Raw genomic sequence first — 17,181 nt, 5'->3', positions numbered from 1 at the left:
CCTCCCTCTCCCTTTCTCTCCCCGCGAGTTTACCCAGCAGTGCTTTGGTGCGGGCGCGTTTCCGCCGGTTTTTCCTGTTGGAGAAGGGAAGGGGGAGCTGTTTTCTCTCTCTCCCTCCCCGCTCTCAGTATATTTTGTATCCCTTTTCTCCTCCTCCTCCTCCTCCTCCTCCTCCTCCTCCCCCTCCCCGGCTATCTTTGTCTGGCTCGCAGCACCCAGCTCCAGCCCCGCGCCCGTGCCCCGCCGCCGCCGGGACGCGCAGCCCCTGCCCGCCGGTGCCCGGCGCCGTTTCATGCGAGGGCAGCGCCGCGGGAAGGGCTTGGAGGCGGCGGGGGCTCCGCCGCGGCGCTGGGCGTGAGCCCCTCCATGCGAGAGCGGGGCCGCGGCTGCCGCTGCCGGCTCCCGGCGTGAGCGCCGCCCCGCCGGGCCGGGCCGTGCCGTGCCATGCCCGGGCGCGGGGCGCACCGTGAGGCTGCCAGAGGCTGCCGGCCCCGGCGCCGCTCCTGCCGCCGCCGCCGCGACATGGTGTGAGCCCGCTGCCGCCGGGGACGCGCGGGCACCCACCGACCCACCCACCGACCGGCCGGCCGGGGCACAGCCGCCCGCCTCGGGGGGACCCAGCCCCGCACCGCACCGCGCCGCGGGGAGACATACGGACCGCAGCACCCCCTTCTCCCTCCCTCCTTCCCTTCCTTCACCTCCTTCTCCCCCCTCCTCCTCCCACCATCCATCTATCTATCCATCATCCCCCCCGCCAACCCCTCCCAATGCTGAAGAGTTTCAACCCGGCGGGGCTGGAGTGAAGAAGGGAAGGGCTGACGGGAGGAGAGGAGCTCCGCGCAATTCACAGCTGCTCCGGGGAGGGGGGGCGGCCTCGCTGTTATTTAACAGAGAAGAAAAAATAAAAAGGAAAGAAGAATAAAGAAAAAAAAAGGAGGAGACGGGAAAAATGGCGAACGATTCTCCTGCAAAAAGTCTGGTGGATATCGACCTTTCCTCCCTGCGGGTGAGTGCCGGGGCGGCGGGGCGGGGGCCCCCCCGGGGCCGGCGCGCCCCTTGCCGGGGCTGCCGGGCCGGCGGGGGTGGGAGCGGCCGGGCCGGGGCCGGGGCCGCGGCCGGGGCCGGGGCGTGGGGGGGCCGGCGGCCGCGGCCGGGGCGTGGGGGGCCGGCGGCCGCGTGGGGGGAGCCCCGCGGGGGCGGGCGGGGGGAGCGCGGCCCTGGGCTGCTTTTCCTTTGTTTGCATGTATTGGCATGTGCGTGGAAAACCAGGGCGCAACAGCTGCACGCCGCCAGCAGCCCGGCTCGCTTGCTGGGCTCTGCCAGCAGCCATCGCCTGACAAAAACGTAACCCCGCTTCTCTTCTCCTTCCCCACCCCCCCCGCCCCCTCTGCCCCTTCCCCCCTCACCCCCCACCGCCCCTTCCCCCCTCACCCCCCACCTAGGACCCCGCTGGGATTTTTGAGCTGGTGGAAGTGGTTGGCAATGGCACGTACGGGCAAGTCTACAAGGTTTGTGGCAGAATTTCTTATCCTTTTGTTATTGCCATTTTCCTGGAGTGTAGCCGGTGCCTCTGCCGGGCTGAGCACACGGCTGAAGGCGAGCCGCCCGCGGTGGCCAGCGGAACGGTTAGGGGTGATAAAAATGTTGTCCTTGTCATTGTTGCTGCCCGTGACAAGTTTGTCAGCCTCCTGGCCTCTGCTTTTCCAGGGGGGCATAGATGGCTCTGCCAAGTACCCATCCTGGAATGATGAAATAGTCCTTTATTGTCCTTATTCCCCCCAACTCGCCCCCCTGCCCCCCTCCTCGAAATGACCAAACCGAGTGGGCGCTGTCAGGTTGTGCTCGGACTATACAAATAGCTCCATGGGCTTATTCAGAATTGCTGCTGGAAGTCCTCATGGAAGTTGCTGCTGCTGCGGTGACTTTAGACAAAGGCATTGGCCTTCATTAAAATTGACACCCGGTTTCCTTGTTGGAAAACCTTCAAAGTGCTGAAGCTGTCGAGTAAGGGGGTGAGTGGTGCTGCATCTGCTCCCGCTGCGCCGTGCTGTGCTGTGCAGTGGCAGGGGCGGGGGGCGGGGGCAGGGAGACAACAATAAGCTATCGAAGTGGGGAAACTGATTTTGTGAAAATCAAAAATCAGAATTCCCACAATAACCTGTTTGACAAGTATATGACTTTGAAAAACAGAAAGCGGAGAGTGCCCATGTGGGTGTGAAACTAGCTTACTTCTCCCCCCCCCCCCCCCCCAGTGGAACAAACAAATCTTGAGATTGCATGACACTGCAGTGAGTGCTAGCTACCAGGATGACTAATTATTCACACAGTTAATACTTGGCTAAAGACTGAAGGCTGTAGCCCTAAACTTTGTAGAAATGGAAGGCACATTTGCAGAGGGAAGGATAGGTAACTGAAAGTAACAAAGTGTGTGTGGTTGCTTGTTTTTTTGTTTGTTTTTGTTTCTTTTCTCTTTTTTCTTATAAACAAGGCAATATAATTGGTGAGTTTCCTTGATGGCAAGATAACTGCTGCTTGCAGCTCCAGTAACTAAATAAAGCACTTTGGTGTCTCTTCTGCAGATGAAATACATGTCAGTTTGTTTTGAGGGTGTGAACCTCAGCCTTGGTGATGGAGAAGTAGTGTCTGTGCAGTGTGCGAGTTGCATTTTAAGACTAGAAGTGGAATAACGAGGGTGCTGCTGGTGGCAGAAAGCTGGGGAATAAAAAAAGGGTGGCTCAAAAGGTTAGAGGAAAGGGGGCAGATGAATGAGAAGTTGTACTTTGACACCACCTTGACCATTTAATTTTTTTCTGGCTCTTTTTCTGACAGTAAATGACACCATTTAATTTTTTTCTGTAATCCTGCTTCCAGAGCTTGCATCACCTGAGTCCTTCTTAAAAAAAAAAAAAAAAAAGTAGGGCACGAATGTGTGACTTGAAACTCTCCTGTTAATTATTGCAGTTTAGTGCTTTGTTTCTTGGCTTACTTGTTAATGCTTTGACTTGATGAGCAAAGTCCTCGGTGGTTTAACAATAGAAATTTAAAATTTTATTTTCCTTAAGTATCCTCGAACTCTCCTGGAATAGTTAGCATTAGAAGTGAAACTCGGCACATGCGTGTATTGACTTGGAAGAGTGAATGAACACCTGAGGTCTAAGGGCATTGGTGTCATTCAGATAACAGGGGGAGCAGCAGGAGGTTTCTGTCAGGGCACTAGTCTTGCTGCCTGTCTAATGACATTTCCCCTGCACTTCCTCACTGGTGAGACGACAGGGCAATGTTTGCTCTTGCCTGGTAACTGCCGGCGTGGTAGTTTGGGTGCCAGGAATAAACGAAATAGGTAAACGCTGCTGTAGAGCCTGTCAGACAGTGGTGGATTGACAGGTGTGTAAGGCTGCGTTGGCACTGCTGCTTCCTAGGCGTTTGTCCACATTTGTGTACAGTCTTAAAATGTGGGTGCCTAACAGGGTTGTACATAAACAAACAAACATCCTTGCTGTGATTAAACCTTCTCTTTCTTAAAATAATGCAGTTACGTAAAAAAAAAGTATCAGTGCGATAGCAGTGCAATAGTATTTAACTTTTCTCAGCTGCTTCTTTGTTAGGAAAAATGCTCCAGGGATGCCCCAGGATGAAACTGTGTATGTTTTGAGGGCTTTCGGAGGAACTGCATAACCGAGGGAAAAACGTGGTTACGCTGTGTTTGCTTGTTGCCTTCCGCTTTCCCCTTACCCAGCAACCTCTCCTTGCACTACCTCTTCCCAGACGGTTTTATTTCCCTTTTAACCGGCTCGCCATCCCCAGGGACTGGCGGGGGGTAGGCTGTCTTTGAGGAGCTGTACCCCGATATCTCTGGGGCAGCCCCGGTTTGATGTACTTCCACGTTCGTGTATGGCATCGGCGATGATGTCACCCGGGAGCGGGATTGGCTGGCTACCTGCCACTGCGGGAGGACGGAGGGAGCGGGAGAGGGCATGACGTTATCTCTTTGTCTAGCTCATACACCCCGGCGATGATGCTGATGGGTCCTTTGCCTTGCTGGGGAGTCTGCTTTCCAGCGGTGGTGGTGGTGGGAAGGAGACGGCGCCGACCTGTTGAAAAGCAGAAAATAAGTCCTGTTTTTCTCCTCTTTGCCTTTGCTGAGCTTGCTGGAAAGAGCTCAGATCTAGCCAGCTAATGGTATTTTTGTAGATAATTCTACTGTAGCTGTTTATTTAGCTCTGTATAGGTGCATAGATGTGTATATGCGCATGAAATACGAGGGCAGCCCTTTGTTTGGCACCTGAGTGCAAGTGGAGTTACTCCCTGTCACAGCAGTGTGGATCTTCCTGGGGTTTTGTGGCACAGAATGGGGTGGCTTCTGTAGAGTGTGCTGTGGGCCCCGGGACCTCGGCGGTGAGGTATCCAAAATAGTAAGTTTTCCACTGCTTTCCTTAAAGTCTGTAGAGTTTACATTATTTTCATCTTCACAGCCTTGCTTACCCCTCTGCTGTGTGAAGGAGCCTTGCGTTTCAAGAGGAGCTTGTTACAGGGCAGCGAATAGGGGGGTGGGGAATGAGCCCCAGGTTTCCCAGCCCTGGGTGCCTGAAAGAAACGGGGTGTTTTGGGGAAACCTTTGCCCATGGGGCTCATCGGTCCTGGGGCAGAGCAGAGCTCCTCTGCTGCTCACCTGCCATCCTGGGAGTGAAAGGCTGGCCAGGGAGCTGCTTGCCTTTTTGTTGTTGGTTCAGAATCTGAGAGTGATGGCACAGAAGGAAGGAAGAAAGAAGCTTCTGCAAGTTGCTTCGCTTGTAAGTTAGAAAGCAAAGGGTTAAATTTTGCGAAGTGCAGCGAGCAGATTTCCCTTGGAGCTGATGAAGAAGTGACTGGCTGCGGAACCCCGAGCCTGTAGCTGAGCGCTTTTAAGGAGCCCCACGCCTCTGCGGGAGTTTGGAGAGAGAAATTTCCCTTCAACAGGTTGGTGTCAGCTGATGGGAGCCGAGAGGCATGTGCGGGCTTGCCCGCGGCAGCGCCCTGCCTGCCCTGCCCGCCCTGCTGCCTGCAGCAGCCCCCTGCCCGCCCTGCCCGCGGCAGTGCCCTGCCCACAGCAGTGCCCTGCCCACCTTGCCCACCCTGCCTGCAGCAGCCCCCTGCCCACCCTGCCCACAGCAAAGCCCTGCCTGCCCTGCCCCCCCTTGCTGCCCGCTGCAGCCCCTTGCCCGCTCTGCCCACCCTGCCCACAGCAGCGCCCTGCCAGCCCTGCCCACTCTGCTGCCCGCTGCAGCCCCTGCCCGCAGCAGCCCCCTGCCCACCCCACCTGCCCTGCTGCCTGCAGCAGCCCCCTGGCCTCCCTGCTGCCTGCAGTAGGCAGGGCTGGCAGAGCAGTGCACCCACCTGGGGCTCAAGGCCCCTAAGCCCTCTTCTAAGCCCTGGAGTACCACCTTGAACTAGTGAGGTGCATGCAGGGGATGATGTGAACAGCACAGAATTCAGCCAGAAGAAGGTGTCAGCCTGTAATTGTGCTTCTTGTGCATGCCGCTGTCTTGTGCGATGGCTGTGCCTCCAGTCTCCTTTCCTTCTGAACTCAGTCCCACTTTATCATAGTGTTGTGGTGTAACTAGAACTTGTAGCCAGCTTACCAAATTATTAGCTGCCTTAAGGACTGCTTTTTTTTTTTAAATTTTGCAAATAGTGGAGAAGCATTTTTAGCATTGCTGTGGTTAGTTTTTAGTTTTTCACATCCAGTAGTAAGCTTAATTTGAAGTTTGGCTCACACAAAATGAAAACACTCCCTTAATTTGCCTCGAGATAAGATTCGAATTGGGTGTTTGCTTTCCTTCTTTCTTTAATGCAAAAATGACCCGTGAACTAAAGGCATTGGTTAATACTTTGCAAATTTTCAGATCTCTACCAGCTGATCGTCCATAGAGGCATAAGACACATTTGCTATTGAGACTGAATGGTGTTAAGTCGCTCAGTCACTTTCTCTGTGGGTTTTTCTGGGTGTGCATGTATATGTGTTTTTAAAGACAGCTAACACTTTAAAATAGCTGTTGTGAATGTGCTGTTACATCTCACAGATAGACATCGTAATTCACTTGTAGCAGCAGTGACTGGGGGGAAGGATGTTTTTGTGCGAGTTCTGAGGCATAGCAGGAGTGCACCAGAAGGATGGGAATTGGGGATGATACTCCTAATTGCCCTCAGCACAGGATGGTGTGGCTTTCTAAGAGCCTTGTAATAGTTAATTCATAGTGAAGGCTGCTTTTGTTGATTTATGTTGCAGCCTTCCAAAACTGTATGTAAACGATGTGTATTGTCTAACTGCTGGCTCGTAAAAGGAAATGATGTAAGATGTGATCGTTTAAATGCTGATTTGAAAATAAATTAAAACTTGGATAAATGTTTTCCCACGCTGAGGACACTCTATTTTTGTCTTAATGGACTTTTTGTCTTACAAGGTGACTGTGTTGGGGGTAGGAAGAGAGGACAGTGCTTGGTATTCTGTACTAATGCATTTGAATTTTTTTTGCCCCCCCCTCCCCTTTCTTTCTCACACTGCTAAAGGGACATCATTGTGGATTCAAATGATTTTGTTAAACATGAATACAATTCCAGTCTTATCGCTATAAAGGCAAACTGTACTGAGGATCAGTGAGGTCACTGGCTTTCAGAAACTGGTCCAGACCAGCTCTCTTAAGTATGAACTGGCCTTCTTCCCTTCCTCCTCTGATTTTTCATGTATTGTGTTGCAAAGGGACAGTTTGCTGTTGGGGAGATCGGGAAGGACCAGGTGGTGGCTGAGATACTGGCATTTCTCTGGGTCCTGCGGCTAGATGGTTTCTCCCCTGTTCTCCTCAAAATTGGTTGAACTTTTGACCAGTTCTCCATCACCCAAATCCTTCTTAAGTAAATATACAAAAGCTAGGCAGGTGGCCAGTGGGGATTACTGATATTTATTTTCATTAACAAAAAAAGAAAAGAAAAGAAAACCTGCCAATTGTGGGTAACCACATGTCCCTCTTGTTCTTCCTCCCCCAGTCCATCTGTCTGTTTGTCAAAACTTCTTTTTTTCTGTATCTTGTCTTAAATCAAATGCAGGCCCTTGGGGCAGGGACTCCTTATTCCTGGAGTAATTAGAAGAGGATCTGGCACTCTGGGACCTTCTGGGTGTGTGCGCAGGGCTTCGAGGTGATGGATGTAACAAAATACAGCCCAGAGTCTTCCTAGGAAATTTTTTCAGCTTTCTGTAGGAAGATTTTTCAACTGAAGTTGAAAAATATAAAATATAAAATTTCAGTTGAAATAGTCTCGTACTCTCTTCTTGCTTTTTTGTTGTGTGTGCTCTCTTCCCGTTGGCAATGGAAGGGGTCACTTCCCTGGGCTTGCAGAGGCGGATTATTTTCCTCTTAAAGGTTTCTGCATCTCGCTCCAGGCATGGGGACGGTGAGCTTTATTCATAAAGTGTGGGGTAGGGATTTTTACTAATTTAGGGATATTAAAGAAAGGAGGGGAGAAAACCAGGAACATACATCTTCCATTCCTTGCTTTTATTTTGCTTTCTCCTGGTAATGGAAAACTTGGTGACATGTTACCAACTTCCAGGCACCAGAGCCTTGGCAGTAGCGTGCACAAATGCTTTTTTTTGGCCTCTGTGATGATGGCATATCTGCGCTGCCCACCCTGGGGGATGATGTCGAGGAATGTCCCCAAAGGGAATCCAGCATTACAAGAGGTGTTCACCCTTAGCATTTCCCTGCCTTCAGCATATACATTTTTTAGTATAAATTTTTGGACTAGAATGCTAGCTGACTTTTCTCATGTGGTCGAGTGTGTGTTTCTGTATACATATTATATTCTAGTCATCTTCTTTTCAAGTGGTACTTTCTGTTGCAAGAGTGATTTCAGCCAGGTAGGTTGTGTAGCTACGTTCTCGAGACCTGTTTTCCTTGGAGGAAAGTGGTATTTTTGTTTTTCCCATTTTACATTTCTGACTGTGTACTCTGGCTCTGCCAGAAGTATTTCTCCCTGCCTTTGGATGACGCTGATATTTAAGCTCAGTAGTATTGACTTACACAATGAGAGCTTGACTGTAGTTAAAAGTTACAGTAAGATCCTTATCTGCGGCGTTGTTTTAGGTCCCAGTCCAAAGAAAGTGGTGGAAAGAATTCAACTTGCTTGAATGAGAGGTAGATTTGGGAGGGGATCTCATAGCTTCGCACAAGTTTTCTTATCAAATACCTTACGTATGTAGCATTGTGGGTCCCTAATTGTTTCTCAGGTCGGCACAGGCTCAAGAAAAGATAGTTGGCTCTAAAATTAGGCAACTATGGGAAGGGGGAGGAAAAAACCCACCACTGTGCATACTTCCTGGGAACCTTGAGGTAGCTTTGAATGTACAAGACTTGGAGATTTTGACACTGCATCTCAGTATTACTTCAAAAGTCTATTTTCTGCCTTGGATGTGGTGTGAAACACTTGTACAGAGGCACAAAACATGACACTGATTAGAAACTCTGGGGTGCTGCCAAATGGTCAATATGCTGTTGTGAAGTTCTTAATGCCTCCACCTAACCCTTGTCCCTGGTCCCCAGCCTGTCCTGAGAAGGCTTGATGTATCTCCTCCGGGGTGGCCTTGGAGATCAGCAGTCCTTACTTCTGTGGTACCTATTTCAGTGTTAGAAAAAGGACAGAGCAGCCTTCTGAAGGAGAAACGAGTACAGACGGGAGCCAAGACAGTCCTGCAGGCAGCAGTCCTTTGCTGTCCCGGGCTTGGCCGTCCTGCAGCAGAGTGAAATCTGCTGTTCTGAATGTATTGACTAACTACCTTTTGACCTCAGTGGTGTTGGTTTTAATTTGCTGCTGATTGGGAAGCCTGTGAAAAGCATCACTGAAGAAGGATGAAATCACAGAGACTGGGGAATGGAGATGTTTACCCTTGCAGAGGACTTGCGCTTCTGAGGCACATAGGGACCAGAGAGACATATGGATGGAGTAAGCTTCTCCACTTTATTTAGAAATTGGTGCAGCTAATTCCTATTTCTAGTGCCCTGTGCAACTCAACTGTAGCAGGCGTGAAGGGCGTTGACATCTCCCTGGGGTTCTCCCTTGCCATCCTCCTGCTTGATCTTGCATCATACTGACGAGTGAAAGACCAAATCTATGGGAAGATGTGGAGTTAGGAAGAGATAGTGGGACAGCTTGGAGAGAAGCATCTACTGAAGGTGAATTTGCAGAGGAAATGAGAGGGTGAAGATGGAGAAGCTGGCTTAAATGCTGAGAATGAATTAGTGGGCTGTTCATAGCTGTGGGAAACAAAAAGTAGTGGAAGTGCTTAATATAAGAAAAAGGAAGGGACAGCCTAATTGTCAGCAGAAATGCATGAGCATATATAATTTATATTAAAAAATATTATGTATTTGAAAGAGATTAGCTTTTACCCATGGCAGTTCACTAGTCTTTGGGCTTATGCACACCAGGGGAATGTTTACTGGCACAGGTTTTTTGCAGTTTTCAGCATGGTCCCAGCTGAGGAGACCTCCCTCAGCCCACCTAGCTGTGTTGTGACCATGAGCCAGAATAAGTGATGTCTTCTGGGGGAGATTGTTTAACACTCCTGGCAAAAAAGCCTCTTTCCCACCAAAGCTGTGCCTCCCTGGGTTGCTCTGCCACAGTAGCTGTCATTATTGCTATACAAACAGGACACTGCAAGCGCTGACAGGTCCTGATCAGCCTGTCTAGTAATAAAACAGCTAGTGTGGTAAAACTGCTAACGTGGATGCAGTTATACTGGTATTGTAGTGCTTATCTGGTATGTCTTCGTCACCTCCCTTTGGAGCTGTCCCATGGCACGTTGAGGAGAGCTGCTCTCCGTGCAGGGATCGCAGTGACTCATGGGTTTGTACCTGCGGCTGAAGGAGATGCACGGGCTGTAGGCACACACTTCTTGGAGCCAGGTAGCACTGCCCCTGGAGAAGGTCTGCTGTGGGGTGGGATCAGCAACGTGGCTGCTGGGGCTGTTGGTGGTGCATCATGGCCGCTTGCCTGCTTCCTCCTCTGTCCCTGTGTGCTTTGAGCGCCCCAGTAACTCCCTGGCTCTGGGGCTGCTGGCAAGGTCCCCTCGCTTGATGCTCTTCCCACTGGACCACGCTGGCTGGGGAAGTCCTAAAAGATCCCTCTGGGCACCTTGCATTTGCAGCTTTGGAGGCGTGGGTGCTGTCCCGCTCCTTACCTGCCCGAAGGCTTTCCTTCTTCCAGCGCTGCTCTCTGCATGGAAATGATGGTCCCCGCTTCCATCCGTAACACCCATCTGCCTGGTCTTTGGCTCCTTACTCTTGTGTTGTATTATCCCCGAAAGTGGGTTTTCTTTTCCAGTATGCCTATGGAGCTCCTCATAGCTTCACTGGACATTACAGGGCTCTGAACATCGGGCTGGTTTTAGGTTTGAATGTTTGGGTTACCATGTTTTTATCTTGTACCAGTCCATGGTGTGGCCTCGTTGGCTCTGGTTCTTGCACCTGGCAGCGTCACCAGAGGACAGAGGTGAAATGAGGGTATGTTACTTACATAGGTAAAAGAAGAGCAGCAGCTTGGAACGCTCGGTTGCACCGAATCTGAGTTTTATTAACTTCCCGAGGACTACCAAGGCAATAGTTTTCTCCTGCTGGTTTGCCTCAAAGATGACGCACTTTATTTGGGGTTTTTGCATTTGGAACTGTTAAAAATTACTTAAAGTCTTAAAAATACAACAGTCTTATTTCAGTTAAGCCCTGGAGTTTCAATTGCTTCTTCCTAGGATTTTGTGAGAGTAGCCGTAGGGGATGACAGTGGGCAAGAGTTTATGATTCTAATTTAAACCATAAGCTCAAAACAAAATAAACTTGTCTCCAAACCTGCCCTCTACACTTTGAGCTATCAAATGATACTGGGTTGTTTTGTTTCAAACCCAGGAAAGGAAAGCTTAAGGTCCACGGGCCTTAATGTGTTATGGTGAAGTATAGCATGCTGCACTTGGGTTTATGTATCTTAAAGTCTGGGACCCTCCAACATTATTGCAATTAATTATTTTTCTTAGTTTTTGTGCTTCACAAGGAAAATTCAATAGAATACCTAAAAGGAAGCACAGCTGTACCCATCTGGCAAGGCTGTCTTCGAGAGGGAATGATTGTATCTGAGTTATAAACCCTTGCAGGCAGGGGTATGTAAAGAAAATCGAAATGCTGATGGACCCTAAGTTGTAGCCCACTAGCATGTGCTGCTGCAGTAATCAAAATAATTCTTGGGGGAACTGGTGCAGCAGTGTTTGCTGACTGAAAGCCCTAACTGAGCATCTTTTGTACTTCTCCAAAAAACCTGATAGCTGTGTATCTGCAGTTATTTTATGCTGGCCTGATAGGTGAAAAATACATTTTGTAGTAAGAGCTGCAGATACGTATTTCTGGTCAGTAATTTATAGCTTGTTCCTGTGCAGTGGCTTGGATGTACTTTGGAAAGGTGCTTCAGTAGGTGGGCTGCCTACTGTCCTTTTGCTGTCTAAATCTGAGCTGTGTGCTGTAGGACTCACAGTGGAGAGAAATAGGACGGGGGAATGGCCTCTGGATATAACTACCCTAGGATGAGATAAGTTGCTCTTTACCTGAGTCTTTGTCTGTTAATTATAATGGGAATTTAGGATGAATGTCTCAGTTGTATGTCTTCTAGATGTCTCAGTTGTATGTCTTCTAGATGTCTAAGGTCAGACAGGTTGACCCTACTCTGTATCATGCGTGTAGTAGCTGCTACAGTCAGTTGTCTTTGTGGGATATATAGTAGGACTGAAGATGCCTTTGTAAGTGGATGTGTGAAAGTGAATGACATGTAAAACCAGTCTTGCCCATCACTGGAAGGGAAGCATCCTGTTTCCCAAAAGACTCGTAAGTGACCTGGTTTTGCATGCATTTATCAAGAGGTGAATGTGCTTGCCCTCAGTTAGTGTCTCCACACTCTTACATGAAGGCTGGGAACTTAAATATAGACAGGTTTATTTCTGCAGAACTTCTGAGGGATCTGGTTGAGAAGAACTATCAGTGTGAAAAGCAGTGAATGCCTCGTGTCTCCTCTCTGTGCCCTCAGCAATAAGTGCCGGGGTCTCTCCTGTTCAGGTAAATTATACTTCTACAGAGAATGCATTTATTCTAGGTTACTGCTTTTCAGGAGAGACTTACAGAAAAATACTTTAAATTTATCGCCATCATCAAAAGAGTTTGCAATTAAGTGCCTGATATTCAAGGTGTTTTTTCAAAGGTGCTTCTCTGCAAGATACCCTTTTCCATCAAACCTGTTTGAATTTTTGTTATTTTTTTTCCCCAGCCGTGTCGTTGTATTGCTTCTCCAAAGCTGTACGCTCAGCTAGTAGAATCCAATCTGGTTGTGAATCTTATTTTTAAATCTCAATCTGTTGTAAATCTGAGTATCTTTTCTCTAATTAACACTTGGGTTTTTTTGAGGCAATATACTGCATGTTCCTTCAGCAGCTACAGCAGATATTCCTGAAGTACTCGAAGTTTCGTATTGCGCACCATTTGTTAAACTGAACTATCGATTGCATGGTAATCTCCTGTATAAACACAGAAGGAAGTGGAGCTCGTGTGCTTCTCTGATACTGAAGTTACCCACCGTGCTTTACTTCAGTGTGAGGATGTGGGAGGGAAATACAGCAAGGAACTGCTGTTCCCACCAGGAAATGTGAGACGGGTACAGTCCAGATCTCTGGATGTGATGGAGCTGTGCTTTAATCAAGAGAGATCCCTTCTTTGCCTTAGTGATAGTTAGGATCAGCTTTCATGCTTGCCCAAGCTGAAGAGGAGGAAGACTTTGCAGGTTGACCCCCATGTCTTTTAAGAGCCTCCCAGAGGAAGGGGCTAAGTGTTCCCGGGCGACTGGGCAGGTGCATCTCATAGAGTGAGCGTTGTGGTGGTACCCCTACTTGTTTTCCTTGTGTTTGTGGTGGAATAGTTATGTGCTGTTTTGCAGTTGGTGAGGTTTGTGTTTGAATGAGTTTGGCAGAAAGGCCTGAACGGAATTGCTCACACTTAACTGTATTGCTGTCTGTAACAGAGGTGAGGCAGGTATTAGGATATTTTACCATGACTAAACAGCAGTGTTAATACCTTTAAAATTGGTATATTGACGTTTATGAGCAGATATCACATTACAGTGATAGCTTCAGGGGCCTTCTGCTGCCTGTGAGAGCTCTTGGTTGATTTAGAAAGCAAATAAATAAAATTTTAATGCTGCTCGAACACAATCAGGCGCGTTAAACCAAAAATGTAAGGTGATGCTATATCCTTAGCCTATCCTGCAGTCAGCTGTTGTTTCAGCAGATTAAGTTAACAATGTACTGTTGTAGGAGGAGGAACAAAAGGTGCAGCGTGGAGAGCTGCAGGGAAGCCTCGAATGTAAAGGACCTCCCTGATTTCGTGTACACAAGCGCTGCGCCTCGTGCCCGGTGTGCTCGTCCTGGGGTGCGTTCGGAGGGGTCCCTGTGTCGCAGGGGTTGGGGCTCTGGTGGAGCTGATGAGCCTCCAGTCTCCCTTAAATTATCGCCTTTGCCTGTGTTTCTGATGTGGTCTTGTGGGGGAAGAAAGAGTCTCAGCCTATTAATAGTGACAGCATAGGCTCTCTCCTCTTCATCTGTTAAAAATCGCTGGAATGCTTTGAATAACAAATTACTGAAAAATCTTTTATTTAATCTGAGTGTTGGGAAAGGTGCGCTTTACTCCTTCCTTTCCCCCACATGAAATACATTGAAATTCTCTGATCTGACTTGTCCTTGGGGGCTGTGGAAAAAGCTTTGTGCAGTTCTCCCTGTGCATTTTAGCTTCTCACCAAGAGTTAGATTCTGGAGCGATGACAAGTGAATATGGGGAAAATGATTCAAGTCATGTGAAAGAAATGTTACTTGCTAAATAACTTGAGTGTTAAAAGAAGAGATGGGAAGAGCTTTTCTTAGCCTTTGTGGAAGTCTTATATGGCGAGGAATGAAAATCTTTAATATTGACCTGATTTTATTTGTATTTAAGATCAAAGAGCTCTTGTGAATGAGTTGCTTGTCTTATATGTCACTGGCTTTATGATTTTCTGAATGGCTTGAGGCAGTAAATCAGTCCTGAGTAATGCTACCTTTCCTTAGGTTTCTTCTGAGGTAATGGAAGAGTGCTCTGGTTTCCTCTTCAGGAATAAAAATGTGTTAGTTATTGAGCAGACTTTTTTCCAGCTTAGTTGCTGAGTGTGGAGGTGCCTCCTCATGGACTGAACGTCATGGCAGCACTTGCATGGGGTTTTGGGAAAGGAAGACAGAAAGTGGCAGTGAAACGGCTGTCATTGGCACTGCCACTTTAGGTTGCAGATCAGGTCCTTGCTGTGGTCAGGGTTTGACTTTGGAGCATCCTCTGCTGCTGCCGCTCTGCTCCTCTTAGCTTTTTTTTATAACAAAGAGTGTAGTCAGTGCGTGCTGCAGTTGTAAGGAAATCTGTTTTGTATACATACAGTGTGGTTGCACAGGGCTGTACGGGAAAGGGGAAGACTTTATTTTGTGCACCCCACCAGTGGGATTTCCTGTTGTGGAAAGGAGAAGGGAAGGTGAAGCAGACAGCTGAAACGCCTTGGGTGCTATCTAGTTATTTTATTCCAGCAGGGAGAGGGATCCTGCTTGCTTACACAGTACAAAGCTGTGCTGAAAGCACTAGGTCTTGGAGGTACCTTGACTTGCTGGAGAATCTGCTGACTCAGTAGCACAATAATATGGGTTTTAATCTTTCTCTATAACTCGGGTAGGAGAAGATGGGAAAAGGGAATGTGAACAACATTTCAAATACGTAAAGATGGCATCAGTTTAGTTTGTGAGTCCTTGGGAGTCTGGAAACAAAGCCAGTAGCCTTGGTTATTAAAAGCATCGTGTTGCTGTTAGTATCTGTTCATCCTGCAGGATCAGTACGCTTAGGAGAAGAGGAGATGGAATTCTTTTGTGGGTGCCATTGTCTGAACTGTTGACTGATGCGAAACGGCACATGTACATGAAAACCCACTGGAGAGGGTGTGGGTGGAATGGTACCTCTGGGGTGGCAGTTTGGGCTGTGAACTTTGACTGCTCCTGAGTCTGTGTTGGTGGTGGTGGATGGTGGTGACTTGGCAGAGCCTCTTCTCACCTCTGCTTGGAGCCGGTGCTTGTTGTGAGAATGAGAGGTGCCCAATAAATGGGGAATCTCATAAAGCCACGTGTGTTGCTGAACTTTACCAAAACCTGGCTTTTTGTCAAGGTTAGCTGAAAAGTGGGGTGTGTTTTCCTTCCAAGAACTCTTGGTTTAAAGCTCCATTAATTGTATGTCAGTTACTGTATGTGTTATGATAATAACCAACAGTGGAAAGGACTAGATTTATTTCAGTAAACATTTCACCTAGTAAAAATTTAATAGCTTGTCCGCCTTCAAAGGCCATTCCTTTTTTTTTTTTTTTTCTGTGTAGATTGTGCACCCAGCAGCAGTACAGAGTGTTTCCCAGAGAGCCGTGTTCATAAACTGACCTTGAGATATTGTTCTTCCCGAGAGACGGACAGGGCTGCTCCAAGGATGCCCAGTCCAGAGTTTCTTTGCAAGGTGCAGATTTGGTTTGCTTCTGCTGCACTGAATTCTGTGGGTTTCTTTCAATAGTGTCTATGGACAGCTTTGAAAGATGATAAAAACAACACGCTGAAATGACTAGGGACTTGCGTCTGAATCACAGCCGTCAGCAAAACCACCTAGTATCAGGAACCATTCTGCGTGACAGCAGAAAATGTCTTGTGAGTGCCTGAGCCAAACTTCTCTTCAACAAGTACATGATTTCATGATTTGAATGTTTCGAGGGAAATGTTTTGAATGTCTTTGCTGTTTTAGGCCAGCAGGAGTAATACCCTTAACAGATTATGCAAACCGCATGTATATTTATGATTTAAAATGCGTAAATGTCATTTGAGACAAAAAGAAGTGCGGTGGAATAAGCGTATGGTAGAGATAATCCTTCTTCTGCCGTGTTTAGGTGTATTTTGGTTTAGTTTAGGTTATTTTTCTAAAGCTAGAAGGGCTTTGGTTGTCCAGGATCAGGCCCAATCTGCTCAAGTCAGTGGAACTAGACTAAGTATCAGCCTGGCTCTGCAGCTCACGGTTAGAGCTGTGTGGGCAAAGGCTTGCACGTTTTTGGTTTGAGACAATGTTCCCTCATCAGGCTTAGGAGAAAAATTCTTTCTAGAAGTACCGCTTTTTGGAACTGCCTCATGTCTTAAACTTATTCTTTAATCTCTTCTCATAGAATGAATTTTCTGGTTTTGTCCTTTTTTTAGCGGTGGCAGGTTTACTTCCCTTTCTGCAGTTTGTTTTGTCCTTGCTCTCTTCCCCTGATACTCATCTGATGTGGGTGAATTTTTCCTGATGCTCTCCCTTCCTCTAAACTCTACACTCATCACCCTTTGCATTTCTTCCTCTAGGCATGTCTGTGGCTTTTTTTCTTTTTTTGGTGTAAAAGCAACTAACAAATAGAAAGGATATGGTTAAATCCGCATGACCTCTGGTATTGGCTGTAGTTCTGCCAAGATGAGTGAGGTTTGTTTGTTTTTTCATCAATGTGTTTCTCCACACACATTCTGTACCTTCTTTAGATCTTTTTTTGTGGTCTCTTTTTACTCTGGCTTTCTGAAGAAATGAGGCTCCATCCGTTTTACCCTCTCCTCAACACTTTTTCAACCTCAGGGTTGACTTCAGCTGCACTTTGGTTTGGGGTACGGGTCAAAAATCCTTACAAGATTCATGAAAAATAGATGACTAGCTAGATGGGAGTGCCAGAGTCTGTTTGCTCCTCTCCTATCCCCTGCTTCCATGTGGAGAAAGCCTATTAAACCCCTTCTTTGTCGGTTATCGGGGAAGATGTGTGCCCAAGGCTGCAGTTACCTCTGCTTGCAGTGCTGTCTATTTGCAAGGTGGAGGCAGAAGGGATCACAGTTGTTACCTGTCAGCTGAGATAAAAAGAGAAGGAAAATAGTCTCAGGTCTGTTTTTTGCTCCACTGGGGTGATGTATTATCCTCCCCTCCCCATCTTTTGGACAAAACTCTGGTGCCATCACCTAAAGGTCGGAGGTTCCCCCATGGCAGAGGCGGTGGTTAGAGGAGCTCTGTGGGGATGCTCTCTTCCAGG

At 47.9% G+C, this 17,181-nt stretch overlaps 1 protein-coding gene across 10 annotated transcripts in view; it reads left to right on the top strand.

Moving 5' to 3' along the window:
* The first annotated feature begins 100 nt into the window (after nucleotides 1-100).
* Nucleotides 101-17,181, top strand: part of MAP4K4 (mitogen-activated protein kinase kinase kinase kinase 4) — a 170,973-nt gene continuing 153,892 nt past the window's right edge. For 5 of the 10 annotated variants that reach the window (XM_055701204.1, XM_055701198.1, XM_055701197.1 and 2 more), the window contains exons 1-2: nucleotides 102-1,006; nucleotides 1,443-1,508. In XM_055701204.1, coding sequence (XP_055557179.1) covers nucleotides 950-1,006; nucleotides 1,443-1,508 — 123 coding nt within the window. In that variant the 5' untranslated portion in view covers nucleotides 102-949. Of the gene's footprint in view, nucleotides 1,007-1,442; nucleotides 1,509-17,181 lie in introns of all 10 variants that reach the window. The other 5 variants (XM_055701200.1, XM_055701196.1, XM_055701201.1 and 2 more) reach the window with 3 other exon arrangements.

This window comes from Falco cherrug, chromosome 2 (assembly GCF_023634085.1).
Source record: "Falco cherrug isolate bFalChe1 chromosome 2, bFalChe1.pri, whole genome shotgun sequence".
NCBI classification, from domain to species: domain Eukaryota; kingdom Metazoa; phylum Chordata; class Aves; order Falconiformes; family Falconidae; genus Falco; species Falco cherrug.
The sequence above is the reverse complement of the archived record's forward strand: the minus strand, read 5'-3'. Positions and strand labels throughout refer to the sequence as shown.